We start from the raw sequence: 21,180 nt of genomic DNA, 5'->3' as shown, positions 1-21,180 counted from the left end.
AATCATCGAGATCTGCAGCCAGCTATGGTAGGGAACTGCCTTCCATGTCCTCACATGACAGAAGAGCAAAGGGATGTAATCAGTCCTCAAAAACCTCTTTTATAAAGTACTTATCGCACATATGAGGGGATTTTATCTGTCCTGGTCACCTCACAAAGGAGTAACACTCACCACATCACCTGAGAAGTTAGGGTCCACATATGTAAGTTGGGGAAAGGGATTTATTCAGACACCATAACACATCTACATAAAACAATTCCTGCTGTACTAAAAATAATTCTAAAATGCTCATTCTGAACAGCATAATTTGTTTTACTGTTTGCAATACATTTTTTCTAAGTTCCGAGTAAGAAAGACTATGATAAAGAATGAAAATTGGAACATATCACTTATTTTAAAAATCTTAAGATATGCTTAAAATCAGTTGAAATGTTTAAAACACATGGCTAAAATATATTTTTCTTTTACTTCAACATTCATGAAAATCAGTGGAAAAAATAAAGCACAGTAAATATTTTATGCACATATTGTGTGAATTAAGACATGTATTATCCAAAAAGTTTTAGGAAAAGTATAATAAAGAGTGGCACCACCTCCATACTGCATGATCAAGAATGCCCAGTCCTTTCACAGCGCAAATTTATGTGGGTGGTGCAGACAACACATCACAAATGAGTTAAAACATGATTTCTGGTTCTAAACATTATTAAGAAAACAAATGATTTTTGTGATTACTGAAGCAAACAAGGAAGGAGACTGTTTCCATACGACATCATCAAAGAAAAAAAAAGTCCTGAGAAAAATATAAAACCAAAAGTCAAATAATAACAACCTGTGTAAAAAGCTAAGGAGGAAAAATCAAGACAGAAAATGTGAAAATTCTCAAAGCTCAGAAAGACGGAACAAGTTTGTCATATTCTAGCAGCAAAAAGGAAGCCAACACAACAAAGTGCGTAAAGGAACTCAAAGACAGGACAGATTATGTTGCGAGTTACAGGACAAAAGTATGATGTTTCTATTCCATAATCAGGAAAACAAGCCACTAAAAGCAGGAAGAGGCACAGAGAAGACTATGTAGTCTTATAGGATTCTGAGAGACTAGGCTATCAAAGGCAAAGAAGTAACAAAAAGGAAGTTGTTACAAGAACCCCTGAAGGAAGAGGTAAAAGTGGCCTGGACTAGAGAACAGCAAAGACAAGAGGAGAAACTTAAGTATAGACAGTGGTTAGAAGCCATAGTGTTTATAGATATGGTCAGGATATGAGCCATGAGGACCAAAACAATCACATACAGTTCTTGGGATCCTTGCTGAATCACAGTTTACAAAGCTGAACCTTAAAATGTTCTTATAGTGATGGAAGACTGGGCAAGTGTACTAGAAAGTTCTACCCAGTGGAATGCTAGCGAGTTTATGCAAGGTTTACTTCTGTCACTATCTACGAGATAAGGAGCATTATACTAAACTAAAGGTGTAAGCTTTCAGTTTCCTCAGTATTTCTTGTGGTCATAGAATTTTAAGGAATAGCAAAGGTGATTCTTTAAAAACTGCTAAATATAGCCAGTGTGTTCAAAAACAAATTAAAGCTACCATAAGTAACCATGTACTATGTTGGCATTCAGAACAGTTAAAGCTCTAAATATGTATTCTGTGGATTATTTGAGTTCATAATCTTTCATAATCCTTCCACAAAATTATGCACTCTTCCCAAGAAAGGGAAAGGTGAGCGAGCACCCTTGCATTATAAAATCAACTCAAGAGAACTATGAAATACTAATAGGCTTTTAGGATAAAAGTAGATGTCATAATCCAAGGTCTTGAGGGTTCAGCATTTAAGAGTTAAGTTCATTAACTAAAATAATACATAGTTTATAAATCACAAAAATAACTGAAAAAGCTCACTGACCTGTTCAGGCTGATGAATCAATCAAATTGCAATGTGAAGAAAGCATATGTCTTAGAAATGAGTTAAACCACGGAAAGCAGGCAGCAAAGAACCGCCAGAGGACTGAGCATGGAACGTGAGCAAGCATTAGAAAAAGTGGACAGAATCTAAGCCTGTAAGCAACACACAAGAAGACATAATCAAAATGTAGAAATCGTCAGCCTACCAGAGAACAGAACACTGAAGTAGACATCCATTTCTGATAAATAGGCAGGGAATTCTTGCATTACAATTATAATGCCAAAAGATGTAACCCCAAACACCACAGTCACAAATGTTGAGATCTAATCATATTTACTTAGTTTTTATTTAGCATATAAAGCAATGACTTTCACTGTGGCATTTTCGTATATGCAAATGATACTCTTTCCTCGGGCCCCCAATCCCTCTCCTGATAATCCTCTTTTTCCTCCCAGGAGTCCCCTTCTCGAACTCACAGAGATCCGCCTACCTCTGCCTCCCAAGTGCTGGGATTAAAGGCGTGCGCCACCATCGCCCGGCTGCTGAAAACCAAAAGATCAAACCCCTACTCTAAAATACTGAAAGATTATAACCTCAAAAGTTTAATTATAGGAAAAACATTTTTTTTTTTTTTGTTTTTCGAGACAGAGTTTCTCTGTGGCTTTGGAGCCTGTCCTGGAACTAGCTCTGTAGACCAGGCTGGTCTCGAACTCACAGAGATCCGCCTGCCTCTGCCTCCCGAGTGCTGGGATTAAAGGCGTGCGCCACCACCGCCCGGCAGGAAAAACATATTTTATAAATGATTTTTAAGACATGGATTTATAACACAACAGAGCCTAGCATGGAACACACCTGTAATCTTAATACCTGAGAGGTTAAGGAATTAAAGGTCAGCCTGTGCTAAAGAGAGAAACCCGTCTCAAAAAAAAAAAAAAAAAAAAGGCCAATAGACTACTTTAGAAAATATATATTTCTGCAAGCATAAGCAATAAGTATACTACAGTAGTTGTCCAAATGTGATGTTACAAGCAAACTATCTTCATCTATTCAAACAGTCAGAAACCAAAATATATAAAGAGAGTATATAGCATTATGACTGAGACTGTATGCAGCCAGCATCATAACTATAGTCATAGGAAATACTACAATGAACAGACTCAATCTTTTGATGAAACTCATTTAAAAATAATGATGGCTCACCACAATAGTAGCCCAAAGCCAAGACCTCAAGAAGTTTCTTCTTTCATACATATGTACAAAAAGGACACCTCTTCACTGAGTGAACATTTTTACATACACACAATTCTTATAAAGAATGTCAATGTTTTGATAATGCAGAAGTCAAATTTACATACACAAATTGAGTCAGTACTCTCTTAAAAGTCTTTTTAAAATTTATATGCCCAGTGTTGTGAATACAACTATAAATTACACAGCAAAGTAAATTGTAAAAACTAATGCTGACAATTTAAAATAGCAGATTATCAGTGTAGCTCAATATGGTACGCAGTTTTTAAAAATTAATATCATTAATGAATAAATGAAAAAATAACAAAGAAGGTAAAATAAAAGAAATTTAACAAGAAAACACATAATATCAAGGGAATTAAGAAGATCAATTACAGGCATCTTTAGAAAATTACATAAGAGCTCATCAATATTCCTGACCCTCAATTATACTTTGAAGACTTGCATGGTGTAACTAGGGGAGTGGAAAAACCCTACATAAGCCTGAAGGTCAATCAGGAAATTCAAAAATCTCTCCACTTCCCTGACACAGTCACCCTGTTGTAATGCAACATCGCTGGCATAGCAGAAACATGCTCTTGGCCACATAAAGCATTAAAACACAGCAACTCACACAGATGAGTGCTGTGCCAGAAGTAGTAACAGTAACAGTAAAGCCACATGAGCTCAACTCAACAAACTGACTCAACCTATCAGAGAATCCATCTCTACACAAAGGTAACTTTCACAACTGTATTTATCATTCAATCAGAAAGTCTGGGAGACATAAAAGGAAAGTATGAAAATAAGCCATTTTCAACATACAAAGCAAACAGGAAAACCAAACACAAAGATGACCCAAATGTTAGTTAGCACCATCACACAATATGCAAATGTTAACAGATCAAGAGAAAAATTCCAACGTTAGACTCCATATACAACATGATGAGCAGATGGTATTTTAGCAAACATAAGAACTCCAAGTCAAATAATTATACTAAAATTAAAGAAAGAAAACCATTTTAAAAATGGAGTATTTCTTCTACAAGATTATCATGAACTTAAAATATTATGGTAGAAATCATCTAACCTAAAGCAAAAGAAAAAAAATATCAAAAGGGAAAAATTTTTTTGACCCACAGTTATGACTCAATATTAAATATTCTAGCAAACACTTAGGAAGAATGCTAAAGAGAAAAAGAGAAAATAAGTACCTGAAAAAGTAAGTCAAGCTTTCCCAAAACTGTGATAAATACTAAGCACAGATCCAAGGTTAGAAAGTCCTATTTGAATTATCAAGTTACGTAGTGTAGTTGGTTTTTGGGTTTCTTTTTTTTGTGTGTGTGTATTTGTTTTTGTACTTTCCCATCACCCAGCTCCCAAATAAATGCATGGAGAGGCCCCGCCTTAGCTTGGCTTATTTCTAGCCAGCTTTTCTAATTTAAATTGTCCAATTTCTCTTTAACTACATTTTGCCTCTGGGCTTTTTACCCTTTTTTATTCTATGTATCTTTCTTTCCTTCTTACTCCATGGCTGGCTGAATAGCAGATTATCAGTGTATACTGTCACATTATAAATTAGACATCCTGGGGCTGGGGAGATGGCTCAGTGGTTAAGAGCATTGCCTGCTCTTCCAAAGGTCCTGAGTTCAATTCCCAGCAACCACATGGTGGCTCACAACCATCTCTAATGGGGTCTGGTGCCCTCTTCTGGCCTTCAGGCATATACAGACAGAATATTGTATACATAATAAATATTAAAAAAAAATAATAAAAAAATAAATTAGACATCCTAGGACAGCCTTAATATCTTTCATTCCTTTACAAACTTAGAACATGAAGAAAAATAATCCTAGATTTTAGAGTATTAATATTCAAGATAGATGATGAATCTATTGTAAGTATCAGTTACCTATCTGAAAATCAACTATAAAAGACTTAAAATGTAAGGCTAAACTTACAATATACTACAAAGCTACCAGATAATTTTATAAGTATATAAACATATATACTCATATTATGAAACTGAAAGAACCAACTTATTTGCATGTTTATACAAGATTTTAAGATGCATCCTATTATGCCCACAGGAACACATAGACATGGTAGTGCATGCTTGCAATCTCAGCATTCAGCAAACTAAGGTAAAACAATCACCACTTCAAGGCCAGCCTGGACTCCACAGAGAGGCCCTGTTTCAAAAATAATAAATAACCAAATTGCAGCAGCCATTGTCTATAGTTCCAACCACTCAGGATGTTCAGGCAAAGGGATTATCTGAGCCCCAGTATCTAAGGACAACCTAGACAACCCAGCAAGATCCCATCTCAAATAAACAGAGCATGGCAACAATATGAGCACCAAAGTTAACAGATCTGGGTTCTAGTTCCGGTTTATGTAGGATCTGAAAGTTAACCCTACTGTAAAGCACATGTATACGCTTTTTATAAAACTCAAGAAATTAATCACTGTAACCTGCATAACTAATATTATAAATAAGCAAAAATATTAATAAATAAATAGTATGCTGCTTGGCTTTAGTTAAAGGAGTTGAGACACTGAACCCTGAGATCACTGGCAATCTTAAGTGAGTAAAATGCCAATTTGTTCTGAGTGCATGATTTAATAAAGCTACAGTTGCACGACAATCAGAATATTAGAGATGAAACCAAGAGAGGAGAGATTCTTACTTTAGTTTTATAGTAGTGTTCTAGAACTTTAAAAGGCTACTGTTGTTTCTCATCCTCTCAAACTCAGAAGAAAAATGTAACTTTATAGATGGTCAATAGTGAGCTTATAACTACTAAATTCATGTTAACTAGCACTTTTCATAAGTAACAGAAGCATAAAACTCCTTTATTTTTATGTGCATGTGTGTTCCTGGGTACGTTTATGGGCAACAGGTGCTTATACATTCCTGAGGAAGCCAGAGGACATCAAATCCCCTGGAAATGGAGTTATAGGCAGCTGTGGGCCACCTGACATGGGTGTAGGGAACTAACCCTATGTACTCTGAAAGAGCAGTAAGTGCTCTTAACTGTGGAGCCATCTCTGCAGCCGCTTAACCAGCACTGAATAAAATGTCTTTTAATGTCTGTAGCACTACAAGTTGAATAAAATTCCAGGCTTTTAAATAATCACATTAATGTAATTACCCTAGACTCTTATTTAAAAAGGAAGGAGATTATCCAAGTTCATGACTTAAGACAAATGAGTAATATATTAGTCACAGCCACTCAGTTTATATAAGTGAAAACTGAAAGTTGATCCCCTAACATTTCTCTACTAGAAGCTAGCAGTCACAAATAAAGATGAGTTATACAGTTCTTCCTCAAAGTATGTAACCCCAAAACTTTTATGTACCACTAAAGATAGATTAAGAGCAGATGCCAATAACTAAATCATACTACATTCCAGACTACCAGACTACCTGTTTTTAAAAACTGGACACTGGCAAAGAAATAGATAAACCATTAATCATGATAGAGATTAAAAGTATCAAGAGCCACAGCAGACTTCAGAAGCAAACCTTCAGGTCATAAGTACTTATGAGCTAAGGGACAACTTTTAAAAAGCACTCTAATAAATACCTGAGCAGGCAAGGAATCACATGTCGCTGAGGATAATTTTAAGACTTTATAAAAGAAAAACACAGACAAGTAGAATCTATGTCAAATGTTGCCCATTGCTGTATTTTCAATTTTCTTTTTCCTTTTTTTTTTTTTTTGTTGTTGTTGTTGTTTTGTTTGGTTTGGTTTCTCTGTAGCTTTGGAGCCTGTCCTGGAACTCGCTCTTGTAGACCAAGCTGGTTTCGAACTCAGAGATCCACCTGCCTCTGCCTCCTGGTGCTGGGATTAAAGATGTGCACCACCACCGCCCGGCTATGGCTATCTTCAACTTTCAAAGCAGTGGACTGAATACAAAATATTCTCTACAAATATTCACCAATTGAATGACAAATATTTGTAATGGTCTTTGAAAGACATGACCATCTGAGATGACAAAAACATAAAGCAACGGAATAAAGGAAAAAAAGAGAGCCCAATTTTCCAGACATATACTTGAGATATACAGATCAACAGTTTGTCTCCCCCAGGCACCTCATGTCAAATTTAGATCTAACTAGTGACATCTGGAAAAATTAAGGTTTTTCTGGTGTTTCAAGACAGGGTTTCTCCGTGGCTTTGGAGCCTGTCCTGGAACTAGCTCTTGTAGACCAGGCTGACCTCGAACTCACAAAGATCCACCTGTCTTTGCCTCCCGAGTGCTGGGATTAAAGGCGTGCGCCACCACCGCCCGGCTGAAAAATTAAGTTTTACTAACAAACATGACATGTAAGAGAAAAGTGTCAATTACAAGACTATTGTTTCATCTAGCCCACATGACTGAGTTTAAAACAAATATGGTAGGAAGGAAGAGGAAAAGAGCTGAGGAAAGGGTCAAGTGTAACCCCAAGGATTTGTTCAATCTTTAAGAGCACTTGCTGCTCTTGCAGAAGGTTAGGTCTCGGCATCCACTGTAGCTAACAATCATGTGTAACTCCAATTTCAGCAGATCAGACACCCTCTTCTGACCTCTATGGGCACTAGGCACATATATAATACACAGATATACGTTCAGGCAAAGCACCCATACACACAAAATAAAAATAAATAAATCTTTAGAAAAACAGAGACAGATTCTGTGTTTGTTAAGACAAACAATGGTATCATTATCCAAAGAAATAAGGTATCTATCTCCCTCACACACACCACACCACACACACACAAATACATACACACAGACATTATAGTTGAAGTGATAAGAGTCAAGTAAAAATGATGCTAACTGATCGTTCCTTGATAATATAAAACACTTTTAAATAATCTTTACAACAGCCCTAAAAGGTAACTAAACTACGTTAGATACTACCCCACTCCAAAAAAAAAAAAAAAATCACAATACTTTTCTAAAGTTCATAAAACTAATTATGTCATTTCCTCAAAGAATCAGATAAGCGACAACATGCTTGGTAAAGGAAGCCCCTTCTCCCAGCTGTAGGAAGGGACATGGTTTGTCCTAAAAAAGTAAATTATTTCCTTTTGATGATAAACCAGCCTGACCAATGAGGCATGAGAAGAAATGTGCTGGGGTCCACTAGGAACATTGTATGCCAGAATGATGAGCACCATGCAAGGCTTCAGAAACTTTAAACAACACAATCTAAGAACAGTCTCTGTTTTCTCTGTTACCACCACAGCAGTGTCCCAATCCACACACAAGTCAAATCAATTCTAACTTCAAACTAAATTCTTCTTTTTCCCTTAAATTCTACAACACTCCCAAATGGACAGGGTATCCACCTGCCTAGACAATCTCCCTGTGACCAGGCTTCCTATCAATTTCCATCACCTACAACAGAGACAACAGAGCTTAAATAGAATTCATGCAAAGCGTGGTACCCTGCACACTTTTCAAGGTCAGGCTGTAATGATGCTACCACTTATAAAATAGCATGAAGAATCAAGAAAATGAAGAGTAAAAGCAATACATATCCACCAATCCCAAAACAAACAATAAAATAAAATACATACACAATAACTTGGCTAAAGAGTCATTAACTTCTTTAAAAACTATCGTAGTACTGACTTCACTGCCTATAAATAGTGTCATTTTTCTACTACCTTGTAACCTATTCTTTGAGAATTTTATACATGTATACAATGCATTATGATCAACTTCCCCCAGACTTTACCCAAAAAGTCTTCCTCCCAACTTCATGCTTCTTCATTACAATGTTTTTAATAACCCACAGCATTCAATTTGTGATACCCACATTCTCATGGGGTATCCACTGATGTGGGGGGCATACTAGTAGTCGCCCCATTGAAAATTGGCTGTCCTTCCCATCCACCATCTGCCAATAGCTCTTCAGCTAGGGTGGGCTTCATGAACCTCTCCCTGAACCATGCTGTTAATTTTGAATGGCTTAATCTTGTACAGATTCTGCCTATAATCATGGCAAGAGTCAATTTCAGTTCACTAATGATCTGATTATTTAGATCACAGAAGTGTCATAAATGATACTGTCATTATTCTGTGTGTGTGCTTATGTATGTATGCAAACACACATGTGTGCATGCAGACAGGTCAGAAGTTAGTCTTGGTTATTGTACCATAGGTTCAATCTACCTACTTTTTTTGAGATAGTGTCTGTCTCTGAATTAATGCTTACTAAGTAGCTTAGGCTGGTAGGCCAGCTAACCCCAGGGATCCTCAAAAGTCTCTACCTCCTAGTGCTGGAATAACAAGTACATGCCACCAAACCAGCGATTTTACACCAGTTCTAGTGATGGAACACTCAGGGACAAATGCTTAAAGCAGCTTCCTTATAGACTGAGCTATTATCCCAGCCTCATGTTTGTTTATTTTTAATGCCACAAGAAGGGCTGGGAATGCAGTTCTGTAGTAGCATGCCAGACTATGTGTCCAATTCCCAGGACTGCACCGATGAATACATAAAAGAAACACAGACGTACCTTACTAAGCAAGCCTCAGCACATTTCTACGACTATCCTTCATAGTATCTATGGACGAAAGTGGAAACAGCTTTAGCAATAACGGGCAATTACACTTGCCAGGCTCTACGTTAAGCAGACATTAACTCATTTGTTCTTTAAACACTATTCTAAAGATATAGAAATTTAGAACCTAACACATTAAGTCACCCACCTATAATCATAAACCATTATCAGACTGGGATTCAAACTAATAAAACCTGCTACAGTCTACAGGCTGTAGTCTTAATCAAATCACATTATATAAAAGAACAAACTTTTACCCCATATAAAAACTGTATGAATCTTAAAACCGCATTCCATCACATGAAGAATATTCACAAAAAGACAGCGCACAAACACCAACTCCCACTTACTGGGGATGTTGACTTTTTACAGTACACTGCAGGTATATTACTGGGCTCCAGACTGTATATTACATGGAAATGATAATTAAAACTTGAGGATAATTCACAGCAGATTCTGATTAGTAACAAAGAAAATGAGGATGTAATTCAAAGGCCAATGGATAACAAAGACCTAGTTTCACACCACCTAGATAGCTAATTCTGTTGTTTCTCAGCTTGATTCAACTTCAATTATACTCTACTTTAATCTAAAGATCCTTGGCACTGGAAGATATTTTAATTATTTATTTGTATTTTATGTGCATTGGTGTTTTGCTTGCATGTGTATCTGTGTGAGGGTGTCAGAAGCCCTGGAACTGGAGTTACACACAGTTGTGAGCTGCCATGTGGTGCTGGGAATTGAACCCTGGTCCTTTGGAAGAGCAGCCAGTGCTCCTAATCACTCTCCAGTCCAAATTTATTTGTTCGTTTGTTTTTATGCACATTGGTGTCCTGGCATGGGTGTCAGGTCCTCTGGAACTGGAGTTACAGACAGTTGTGAGCTGTCATATGGCTGCTGGGAAATGAACCCAGGTCCTTTGGAAGAGCAGTCAGTGCTCTTAACCACTGAGGCATCTCTCCAGCCCCGGCACTGAAAGATTTTAAGGTACAAACTAAATTGCCATTATATGTAACACTGACTATAAGAAATAGCAATAATAACCTCCCAAAAAAAAATCTCTAAGGATTAAATGAACTAAGAAATGCAAAATTACTACCAAAAATCTGAGTTCCACATGTAAATCTGAACGTTGGTGCACTGTACACAGGCTCAGCACTGACTGTCACATCATCCTGGATATCTGCCATCCACAATCACATCTAGCATTCTCATGTGACGATGTGTCCCTTCTCAGCTTCCGTCTCATACTGTGTGTCCTCTCCTCTCTGACCAATGCTCTACTCCACTGTGGAAAACAGAACTTCTCCAAAGAACATCTATTTAAGTCATACCCCCATACCTTTACACACTTATCATCAGCCTTTAAGTGGGTACAGCTCTAGTAGACTTCAGGACAGGGTACCTTACTGATCTTGAAAGGCCAGACATGTTACTGAATCTGAAGTTTGTGTTTACTTACATCACATCTTATTCCAAAGAGGAAGGGAGCTGAAGTGTAGCTCCTTGGTAAAAAGCTTACTTAGCATCGGCAAGGTCCTAGCTAGATCCCAGCTTCCAAAATTGGGGTGGAGACCACACACAATTTGTCTTTAGTACTGGAAATGCACAATAAAAACAAAAAACCTTGTACTAAACACATTTTTTATTTTAATGAGGCACACTTGACAACTGACATCAGGTGTACTATTTGATTTGCTAAGGGTAAAACTGTGAAACAGTCATCATTATCAATTCATATATTTACCTTTACTTTTGGTATAAGACTATTTATAATGTACTCTCTTACAAAATCTAAGGAAACCTGGAAACCTCTATTCTTCATTTGACATTTTTAGATTACACACAAGAGAGACCATGAGGTATTTATTGTTCTGTGTGTTTTATTTACTTCTGTATTTGTTTTATTTAGCAGAATGCTTTCCAGATTCATCTATACTACCACAAATAGCAAGATTTCCCTCTTTTAACGGCTGGATAAAATCTCACTGTCTGTGTGTGTGTGTGTGTGTGTGTGTATCACACTTTCTTTATCCAGAGTTCCATCAACAAACATTAATATCCCACTATCTATGTGTACATGTATGTCATAATATTTTCTTATCTATTCTTCGTCAACAGACATTTAAGTTGTTTCTACATCTTGGCTATTCTGAAAAAGAACATGAAAGTACAGATAACTCTAGTGTATTTCTAGTAAACACAGCAATGCAAATAGATAAGCTACAAAAATTAACGCTTTCTTACACTGTGCAAATGCATTCCCAGGCAAGTTTCAAGTTTACTGTCCTTGCAATAATTTTTAAAGGCAAACTGTAGCATCTTTATAACCCAAGTTCCTCAAATCATGGCTACCACACAACAGTGGTTAACTAATGTGTAAAATTATATGCAAATACACATACCCACTAAAAACTGGCCTTTTCCTTTAATCTCCCTCAGTACTTCCTCAGCCCCATTCTCACAATCATAAGACCTGACTGCACATCAAACAGCAAACTCACAAATGCAAATTCCAAAAATATGAGGCACCTATCACTGAAATTTTTGAAACACAAAAATATTTTAATTAGTAACAAGAAGAAAGTAACAAAGATTAGCACGATGAATACATGTGACAAAGCAGAAGAGTTCAAATGTGACCAGAATGACTTACACTCATCTTTAATGGAGAAGTCAGGCATTGGTGGAAAACAAGAACAAAGAAGGCAGAGCAAAATCATCTAGGACTCAGCAGATGTTTTTAAAAGGAAAGAGAAACAGGAGAGGGAAGAAAACACAGATCTGTAAAATATACAGTGTTGAACAGCAGATGATAACTTCAGAGGAGGGGTGGACATGATCACACTCTGTAAAACCAGCATTGGGAAGGTGGAAGCATATGGAGTTTAAGACTAGCCCGAAGGAAATGAAGAGAGACTAGATTAAGCTACGTAGAAAGGCCCTGTCCAATAAGAAAGAACAGAAATTCGAAGCATTGAAAATCTGTTTTCACTTCCTGAGAAACACTTGACAAATACAAATCACTGTCATTACTCCAAGGATTTTTTTAACAAGATTGTTTAATACTCAGAAATCATGTAAATAAGATTCACTGCCAGTATTTTTAAAATTTAAAAACCCAGCACTTAATTCAGTAAGAGTTTTTGAAGTGTTTCATTTACATAATGGCAAGTTCAAGAAGACCAGGGAGAGACAGAGAAAGTGAAAATAACTGGAGGCACAAAGTTGCAGAGGCCAAGATCTGCAGCACACATAAACATCAACTCATATGCAAGCACTCTGAGCAGGCCTATCCCAGTAAACTTCTTGTTGGGCTTGGGAGGCTCCTGGACCTGTGGGGAAAGCTGGAACGGGGAGAACTGATTACCCCTATCTTAAAGAACACTCAATCCTCACTATTGACATCTTTATCCAAAGTTAGTCCCCTGAAAATTACAAGATTGAAAGCCTAGCTGAAAGAAAATCATTCTGGGGATGGTAGCCATGATGCCTGTGCAGTAGCACCGCATGAAAAAAGGCCAAAAGTCCAAGCAATCATTGGCCTGGGGTTCCCTACCCCAGTAGAACTTTCCTAGTAATGAAGTTCTCTGAGGAGGAAATGAATGTTCAGCTGGAAGAACACAAGATTGAGAACTGCGATTTAGGAGAGAATCATCCTTAAAATCAGCAACAAAGACTCCAGTCAAGGAAAGTGGTTACTGAAAGTCAGACTAGAAAGTGTCAGGAAAGACTGAGAATTAAAAACCTTCAGACACTAAGATCAAAATGGAGAAGGCAAAAACAACCCACTTACGTTTGGTGTTACAGATCACCACCTACAAAGCAGGCTTGAACCTCACACAGGAAATTCAACAGTTAATTTTGAAACGAATAATTAGCCAGTACTCAGAAGACTGTTGTTCAGAGACCGGAGATATCTAGATGGGAGAGCACATGCTACTATATGGTACAAGCTCAATCTGGACATAGCCATTCTTTAAAAGAGAATTAAAAGTATACTGAAATATAGAACAAAAGGCTTTATGCAAGCATACAAATATACTGTGATGTTTTGTTAACAACTTTGCGAATCATCACAGAAGCCAAATCATGCACACAAACACCTAATTTTGAAATAAATAGGCATACTTGAAGTGAAAAAGACACCACTTTCTTCGGGGACTTTTCAAAGGTTAGTACTAATTTAAGTCATTCTAGAAACTCTGAGATTAAAAGGTCTAACACAAGAATTAAAACTTTCTAAAGCTCCTTGCAAGTGCTGTCAGAGCCACTATGTAACTGAAGCCCTCAAGTCCTCTCCCGCTGCCCTGCCCCCTGACTACCTTCTTCCCTCCGTCTGCCCACTTCCACCCACCAGAACTCACTTTCTCAAACACAAGCCATTCTCATGCTCAAATACCACAGCTCCTCTCTCTCTTGATGACAGGCTAAAAGACTTGGAACTCTAAAGAGTTTATGAACTAAACTCCTGGACTATTCAAAATGTCTTCTGATTTGTCCTAAAACATTAAAGCAACTTTACATTCTCCAGAGGATGTACATATTTAGTATTTTTAAATGTTTTTAATTGCAAATTTTCATGTCAGTATTCCAAGTTAACTAGCAAAATTAATGTGCCAACACATTTTTCTGATTGCTCCCCATATTCCCTAGTACAAGGCTGAGAAACTCAATTTTAGATATGCTGACATCTCCCTACATATTAAACACACTGTGGAGCACATGATAATCTGGGCCCAGCCTCTTCTCCTTTGCTCCACAAACATTCTAGGCCTATCTCTGAGCAGTTAATCCTCCTTATTCTTCCATTTGCCTCCTCTTGGTCTACATGAGGTATACATACCTGGGGCCACCTCAAGTTCTACAGAAGCCTCTTCCTTCCCCAACAGCTTGCACTCCACTATTATGCTAATCAAAGCTGGTCTCACATTGTTCAGGTCTGTAAGTGTATACTACATATTGGCAAAAAGCATCCATTTTCTTGTGTTTTCTATGAAAGTAATACTCTGACAGGTTTGGTCTCAGATCTAAATACACTGATGCATAGGAAGCAGCCAGCACACTAAGGACACCTAGTAAGAGTCTAGTTAATGCACCTGTTACTCCCCAGCCTGAGCTAGTCTGAGTGACCAATGAACAAACTTAGAGCCTGATCTTGTGCATAATCCTTCATATTCCTAGTTTGCTGCCTCTTGCATGTATTTAATAATTGTTTGGTTGATAAAACTTATTTAATTAAAAATAATCTCTTAGTAAGTTCCTAACTTGGTACAAACTCTAATGAATATCAAAGGTAGCATGTTCATGATTTTTAGTTGATAATTTTAATTAATCAGTCTATACTTAATGTATAAATATGTATCTCCAAGTATAACTCCGACAGTATTCACATAGTAACAATCAGTACCTCAATATCCAAAATGGTTGATACAGTTACTCATGAGTCTAAATTAACCTAAAAACATTAGCATTAACCCCATCCACAAACTAAGTCACCAGCAAATTATCTCTGTTTATCCTTCTTTTTGTATAAAAGAAAGGAAGTATTGGGGGGAGGAGTTTTTTGTTTTTGTGTTTTTGGTTTTTCAAGACAGGGTTTCTCCATATAGCCCTGGCCTTCCTGCAACTTGCTCCGTAGACCAGGCTGGACTCAACTCAAAGATTCCCTTGCCTCTGCCTCCCAACTGCTGGGATTAAAAGCTTGTGCCACCACCATTCAGCCCAAGTATAAGCTAAATCTTAAACCCTTATTTCCAATTGGTACTTATGAGATCCTCAACAGTGACCAACAGGATTCCTCAGAGTCTTAAACAAGGAATGGGATGTTTCTAAACAAATTTATAACTAATTTTAAACATGAAGAATAGATGGCACTCAGATATAAGCAGGTCTTATGGTTACAATGTAAGCACAGCAATGGTTAAAGATTGGAAAAAAAGAAACAGCAGGAGGGCATCAAAAGAAAGCTTACAGCAAACACACTCTGTGTCACAATGTAAACACAAGCACAGGCCAACCCAGTGAAGAGCATGACTCAACGTGGCATACATACAGCACACCCCAGTCAACCAGTCACTCAAATATGGCATTAATAAGGTAGTGACTACTGGATAAGTCTTCTTAGGAATGCAAGGTGACAATTAAAAGCTTGGATTAATATTTTTCCAGTCATAACCTGAAAAATTCCCAGTATATTAGTGAAAGTCCCGCAGCATAGGTGTTTTTAACACTTCTGGATGAAGTGGCCCTTTGAAATGGTTTAATACTTTGAACTGAGAACATTTTAAGGTTTTGTTGAGATTTTAATACATCTAAAAGACATACCTTAAAGTTTTTATTTTATACTACTAAAAATATGCCAAATCACTGAAGTGATAAAATCTTTATAGGCACTAAAGAATGTTACTTTCATTCATTAAAAAATTATAGAGCACTTTAAAGTTAATGTTGGTTGCTTTAAAATTCTGAAACAATTAGCTGTGTGTGTGAAAAACAGTGTTAAATTATTCTACATATTCTCCCAAATTGTGCTTTGTGTACATATACATACATATATATGCAAAGAGACAGAGCTTACTTTTGCCCTTCCAAGAGTTCTCAGAAACCATTATTTCAATTTTAATAAGTTCAACCACCCCCCACTGTTGATGCTGTATGTGTTAAACAAAAAAAGATTTTCAAAAGTACTGGCTTATAATATAATTTTTCAGCTTCCAGTCATCAATCTTTAATCTCAATTAGATTTCAATCATTTAAATTACTTTTTAAACTAAATATATATATATACATATATATATATATATTTGTGTGTGTGGTATATATGCAAACATACAATTTAAAATTTTACGTGATATTATAAATATTGGTTCTACATTATTAAAACATTTCAGACAATGGCTCTGTTTATTTTGATGATATCACTGCTTATCTCCGCAAGAACACTTTTCTTCCTCCAAACTAAGATCAAGTCAGATTTAAAACACAATTTAATCTTAATATACATAAATCCTTGGGAGATAAGCTTCAATGAAAAGGTATCTTTCAGATGTATTAATGAGGCAAATTCCTAAGAAGTTCCTAACGGTTAAGTATTAAAAATACTAATCTGGAGAAAACAGAAAGTGGTATGGCTGTCAATTTACAAAGCTATTAAAAGTACCAACAGTGAAATGACAGATTTAACGGGGAACCATTGAGAAAAGTTCTCTCACAATTCTTTCAAAACTTTTCAAATTTCAAAATTAAAACAAAATGTATTTCTCTTACAACTGATGCTCATGTCTTTATCCATCCATTAACACAGTCTAGAACGTAAACCGTGGGTTTGTCTGTGGCTCCACCTCCTGAAGTATGAAATATCACCATCAATTTATGTTCCAGGCTTAATATAACAAGTGAAGCCATAAAAGAGAACTACACTCAAAACGACGATAAAATGAGAAAGGGCCCTACAGAGTCCATAGAAGTCAAAGCAATTTTCAATATATTCTAATTTTACAAGTGACTTTCAATATGCATTTCCCCAAACGCCAGCTTTACTGACTATATTAACAGAAACTTATTAAGATTACTACGATTCAACTTGGATACTGCACAGTCTTAGAAGCTGAAACTTTAAATGGAAATGTTTAACATTTTAAAATTAATACTCGAACAAAAGGAAAAAAACTTGAGATCAACAGAAGTAATTTCAAGGTTAACATTTCGGTAAACTTAGTTAAAAGCACTACAATACAAATTCATTTTGTGTGATACATCTGATTTTTCTCACTAAGAATCACCTTGTCTTTTCCACTAGGCCATAAAGAAATGCAGAAAAATTAAAAAGGTTTCACCTTATTAAAATTCCATCTGCACTTATTTTCTTGATATGGTGGTCTCGATATAACATACTTGCTAAAATAGTCAAAAAACATCTAAATTCTAGTTCACTGCCTTTCTGCCAACTACATTCAATAAGGCATTATGCAATCATCTACTAATCAAACATTTCTATAAAAAAAAACTACACTCCTATAGTTTAGAAGTCAAAGTGATTCTGTTCCATTCCCACGGGAGGCAATAAGCTCTCAACCTACGGTCCTACTTAACGAGCTTATCCCTGTTCCCTTCTACACTTGCCACATTTCTATTAGAAAATAACAATTTGAGCAGGAAACCATCCAATCTGTCCCTCCCCCACGGTATTATGTACCTAGAGATGATTACTCTATAATCGTTTATACAAGGCAACCAGTGATGGGTTCCCTGTGTCAGCTGAACAGGATCTGCTAAGTTTCTGAGTACCTGAAATAAGCTGATCAGTATGTTATACACCCTACAACTCCCACACTGCCTGACAACGTTTACCAACATCCTTCTCTCTACAACAGGAAATAGCCTGTCACAGAACTCAGAGGAAAGCTGCTTCCATCTAAAGACGCCTGAACACTTCCCAGAGCAGCTGTTAGTGACTACCAGGCGCCTCTCGTAGTTAAATTAATAGTGGGTCATCTTCCTCTTTAACCTTGGTATTCCTCCAGAAAAACTAGAGATTTACCTTAAAAATAAACACAGCAGGAAGGAAAATAAGTTACTCTTAACCCCACCACTTTGCCCCAGGAAATCATTTCAGGACCTTTACATCACTGCTTAAACCACACCAGATCAGTTATATAAGACAACGAAGGCTTTAAAAGCATACAATTTTCTACTTAACCTTACCAAACACATTGGCCAGTTTTCGGTAAGTGCCACAACGTTCTGTATTTAAAAGATGCTGGTGCACTCCATCACAACTATGCTGCCCAAATCCACATCACAAATACCCTGCACTTGGTGAATTTTAGGTGTGTTTCTGGTTACCTGCTGCGCCTTCTGCACCCTTTGTCACCCAGTGATGCTCTGAAACAGCATATACTTTCCATCCCTGACAACGGTCTCGTACCCCACAGAAACACACCAGACTTTGACGTTTCTTCATAACCACTAATGCCACTAGGTGCTGTGGCTCTGAAAGAATCTCCTCAGCAGCTTCCCCTGGGACAGGGCGCTCAGCCGGGCTCACAATCGCTAAGACGCTGCCAGCTGCCTTTGCAAAGGCAGCAGAGGCAGACTCCATACCGCATTGCTGCTGCTGCTGCTACTGCTACCGCCTACTTTCTCCCGCAGTTTTAGGAAGAGGGGAAAATGAGCCCATTCTCCTGCAGACCCCAGTGGCCCCTTCGGCCGCACGAAAGAGAAACCACTGCATTGCTCAGCTGGGAAGCTCGCAGAAACCCACTAAAGGGCGGAGAAGCCGCAGTCAAGGCGCCAGTCGGGTGGACTAGGAAGGCGTCCGAAGTGCGACGGTCGGCGCCGAGGCAACCGTGGGGCGCCCCCCTCGGGGATGGGGGTCCGGCCCGGGGGTCCCGCCAAGCCTGCCTGCCGCCGCGCGGGCCTCACCTGTCAGCAGCGCCTGGCGCTCGCCCGCAGCCGCAGCCGAAGGAGACGCAGCCGCTCCGGCCGACCCCGACGAGCGCCGCCCGCGGAGGTGCCGGGGCACCAGGTCGCATCCGTCCGCCGCGCCGGCCACCAACAGCCCGAAGAGCAGCAGGGAAGCCCAGCACCGCCGGAGAGGGCAGCCCGAGGCCCGGCCGGGTGCCGCGGCGGGAGGAGCGCTCCCACGAGCCGCCGGCCACTCGCTCGCCGCCAGCTGCCCCGGGCCCCGCCGCCTCGGAAACGGACTCCCGCCGGGCGCTAGCCTGCTCCCTTCACCGGCAGCCCGCGGAGCTCGGCTCCCCGCCGCGTTCATTGGTTCCGGTTATTCAAAAAAAAAAAAAAAAAAGTGGGGGAGCGCTGTGGCACGGCGTCTTCCGACCCGGCGCGACACCCGCGCAGCTGCCGCGGCGACACCGGGATCCGCTGCTCTGGCGCGGCCAAGCCCCAGCCCAGCGCCCGCGCCCGCGCCGCCACCGCGGCGCATCCCCCCGCCCCCTCCGGCCCGCGCCCGCCGTAGTACCACGCTCGGCCGGGACACCTCCCTCCCCTCACACACTCGCTCGCCTACCAAGCCCCGCCTCCCTCAGCCCGGCCACGGCGCAGGCGCGACGCGGGCATAGTGCGCGTGCGCGCAGCCCCGGCCCCGCCCCGGGGGGCGTTCCCAGACTAGTGGGCGGGGTCCGGAGCAGCCGGCCCGCCGGTGTGGGGTGAGCCAAGGAACCTGAGCGGGAGGGAGGCGTGCGTGTCGCCCACGCGGAGATCGGGTGATGGGCAGCCTGGGGACCTGGAGAAAGCGTGTGACGTCGCAGATCCACTAAGTGCTCTACCGCGTGGGTCAGAAAAATCTTGCAGTAGGAAACAGCGTCCTCCCCTAACTTGGATGTAGGTGGGGCTTACCGGTTACCAGCTGTGTAGAGGTGGAGGATAACCCAGCCTAATGTTGTATTTACTTAACAAACATTTGGCAAAGCGCTTGCTCTGTGCCAACGTGCTAGGAATTTCTCTAAGCAATTTACAGCGGCATAGTGTAACGCATCCTTCTCATCGCCATTTTACAAGCGACGAAATCAGAGCCCTGAAATGTTAAAATAACGCACCGTCCCACAGCTAATAAATTTAGCAACGACTGGATGAAAATGTTCAAATAATTTGCTATAGCTTTTTTACTGTTCTCCGTGCTGACATTACCTGTAGACCTTGCCACACGGTTCCACCCCCTCCTATAGACTCTGCCAGCTGAACAGGTTGCCAAAACTACAATATAGGCTTGACCATTTTGCTTCTCTGCAAGAAGGCAAAGTTTTGTACATTCACGATGTTTATTTTATTATAAATTCTGCCCGAGACATATTTAATTGGCTTAAAGGTGGAAATACCTAGAATCTGTTTCATGGAAGTAATTGCCATCACTGGGTTGGAACGATGTCGTTTTTCGTTTATTTTGTTTTAATTGTGGGAGTGCTCGGGATGTGACCCCTGTGAATGGCATTCAACCGCGAGCTACATAAGGCAGATACCCATGCCAAGGCATTTCTTCAGGAACCCTTTGAATTGTAAAAGGAGGTGCACACACACAATTATTTAAGATCTTGTAGTTAGGATTGTTAAGAACATAGGTCTGCCAACTGTTGGTTTTTGCTGCTGGCTTAGACTAGATTATTTTATTTCAGAAGTCAAAATAGCTTCCAGACTAATTTCTTAGGTAGCTTGACCAAAATAGTCTCAGATATCCCTCATTGTGGAAGAGACAGAAATGCGCTGCACGGCTATTTTTTGAAATACTTCTTGGGGGCATTGTGCTGGTGGGGGAGTGGGCAATCCCTTACAGGGCAACAGTAAGGATCTCTTTTGTTTGTTGAAAGGAACAGCAGTGAAGTCATGTGTTTGCTGAGTAGACAGTGCTGCTGGGGCACCAGGAAACCAGGAAGTAAACAAGTTGGTTTCCTACTCTCCGGGAGACATCATCGAATTCATCCATATTTACTAAAAACATAATATATACGCCAAGCAAAGTATTATATGGT

The 21,180-nt window shown here is 39.3% G+C and overlaps 1 protein-coding gene across 2 annotated transcripts in view; it reads right to left on the bottom strand.

The window, feature by feature from the left end:
• Positions 1-19,646, bottom strand: part of Stim2 (stromal interaction molecule 2) — a 123,136-nt gene extending 103,490 nt beyond the window's left edge. For both annotated transcript variants that reach the window (XM_057772536.1, XM_057772537.1), the window contains exon 1: positions 19,121-19,646. In XM_057772536.1, the coding sequence (XP_057628519.1) occupies positions 19,121-19,469 (349 nt within the window). In that variant the 5' untranslated portion in view covers positions 19,470-19,646. The remainder of the gene's footprint in view (positions 1-19,120) is intronic.
• Positions 19,647-21,180: the final 1,534 nt, after the last annotated feature.

Source organism: Chionomys nivalis, chromosome 6, assembly GCF_950005125.1.
Source record: "Chionomys nivalis chromosome 6, mChiNiv1.1, whole genome shotgun sequence".
Classification (NCBI taxonomy): Eukaryota; Metazoa; Chordata; class Mammalia; order Rodentia; family Cricetidae; genus Chionomys; species Chionomys nivalis.
The sequence above is the reverse complement of the archived record's forward strand: the minus strand, read 5'-3'. Positions and strand labels throughout refer to the sequence as shown.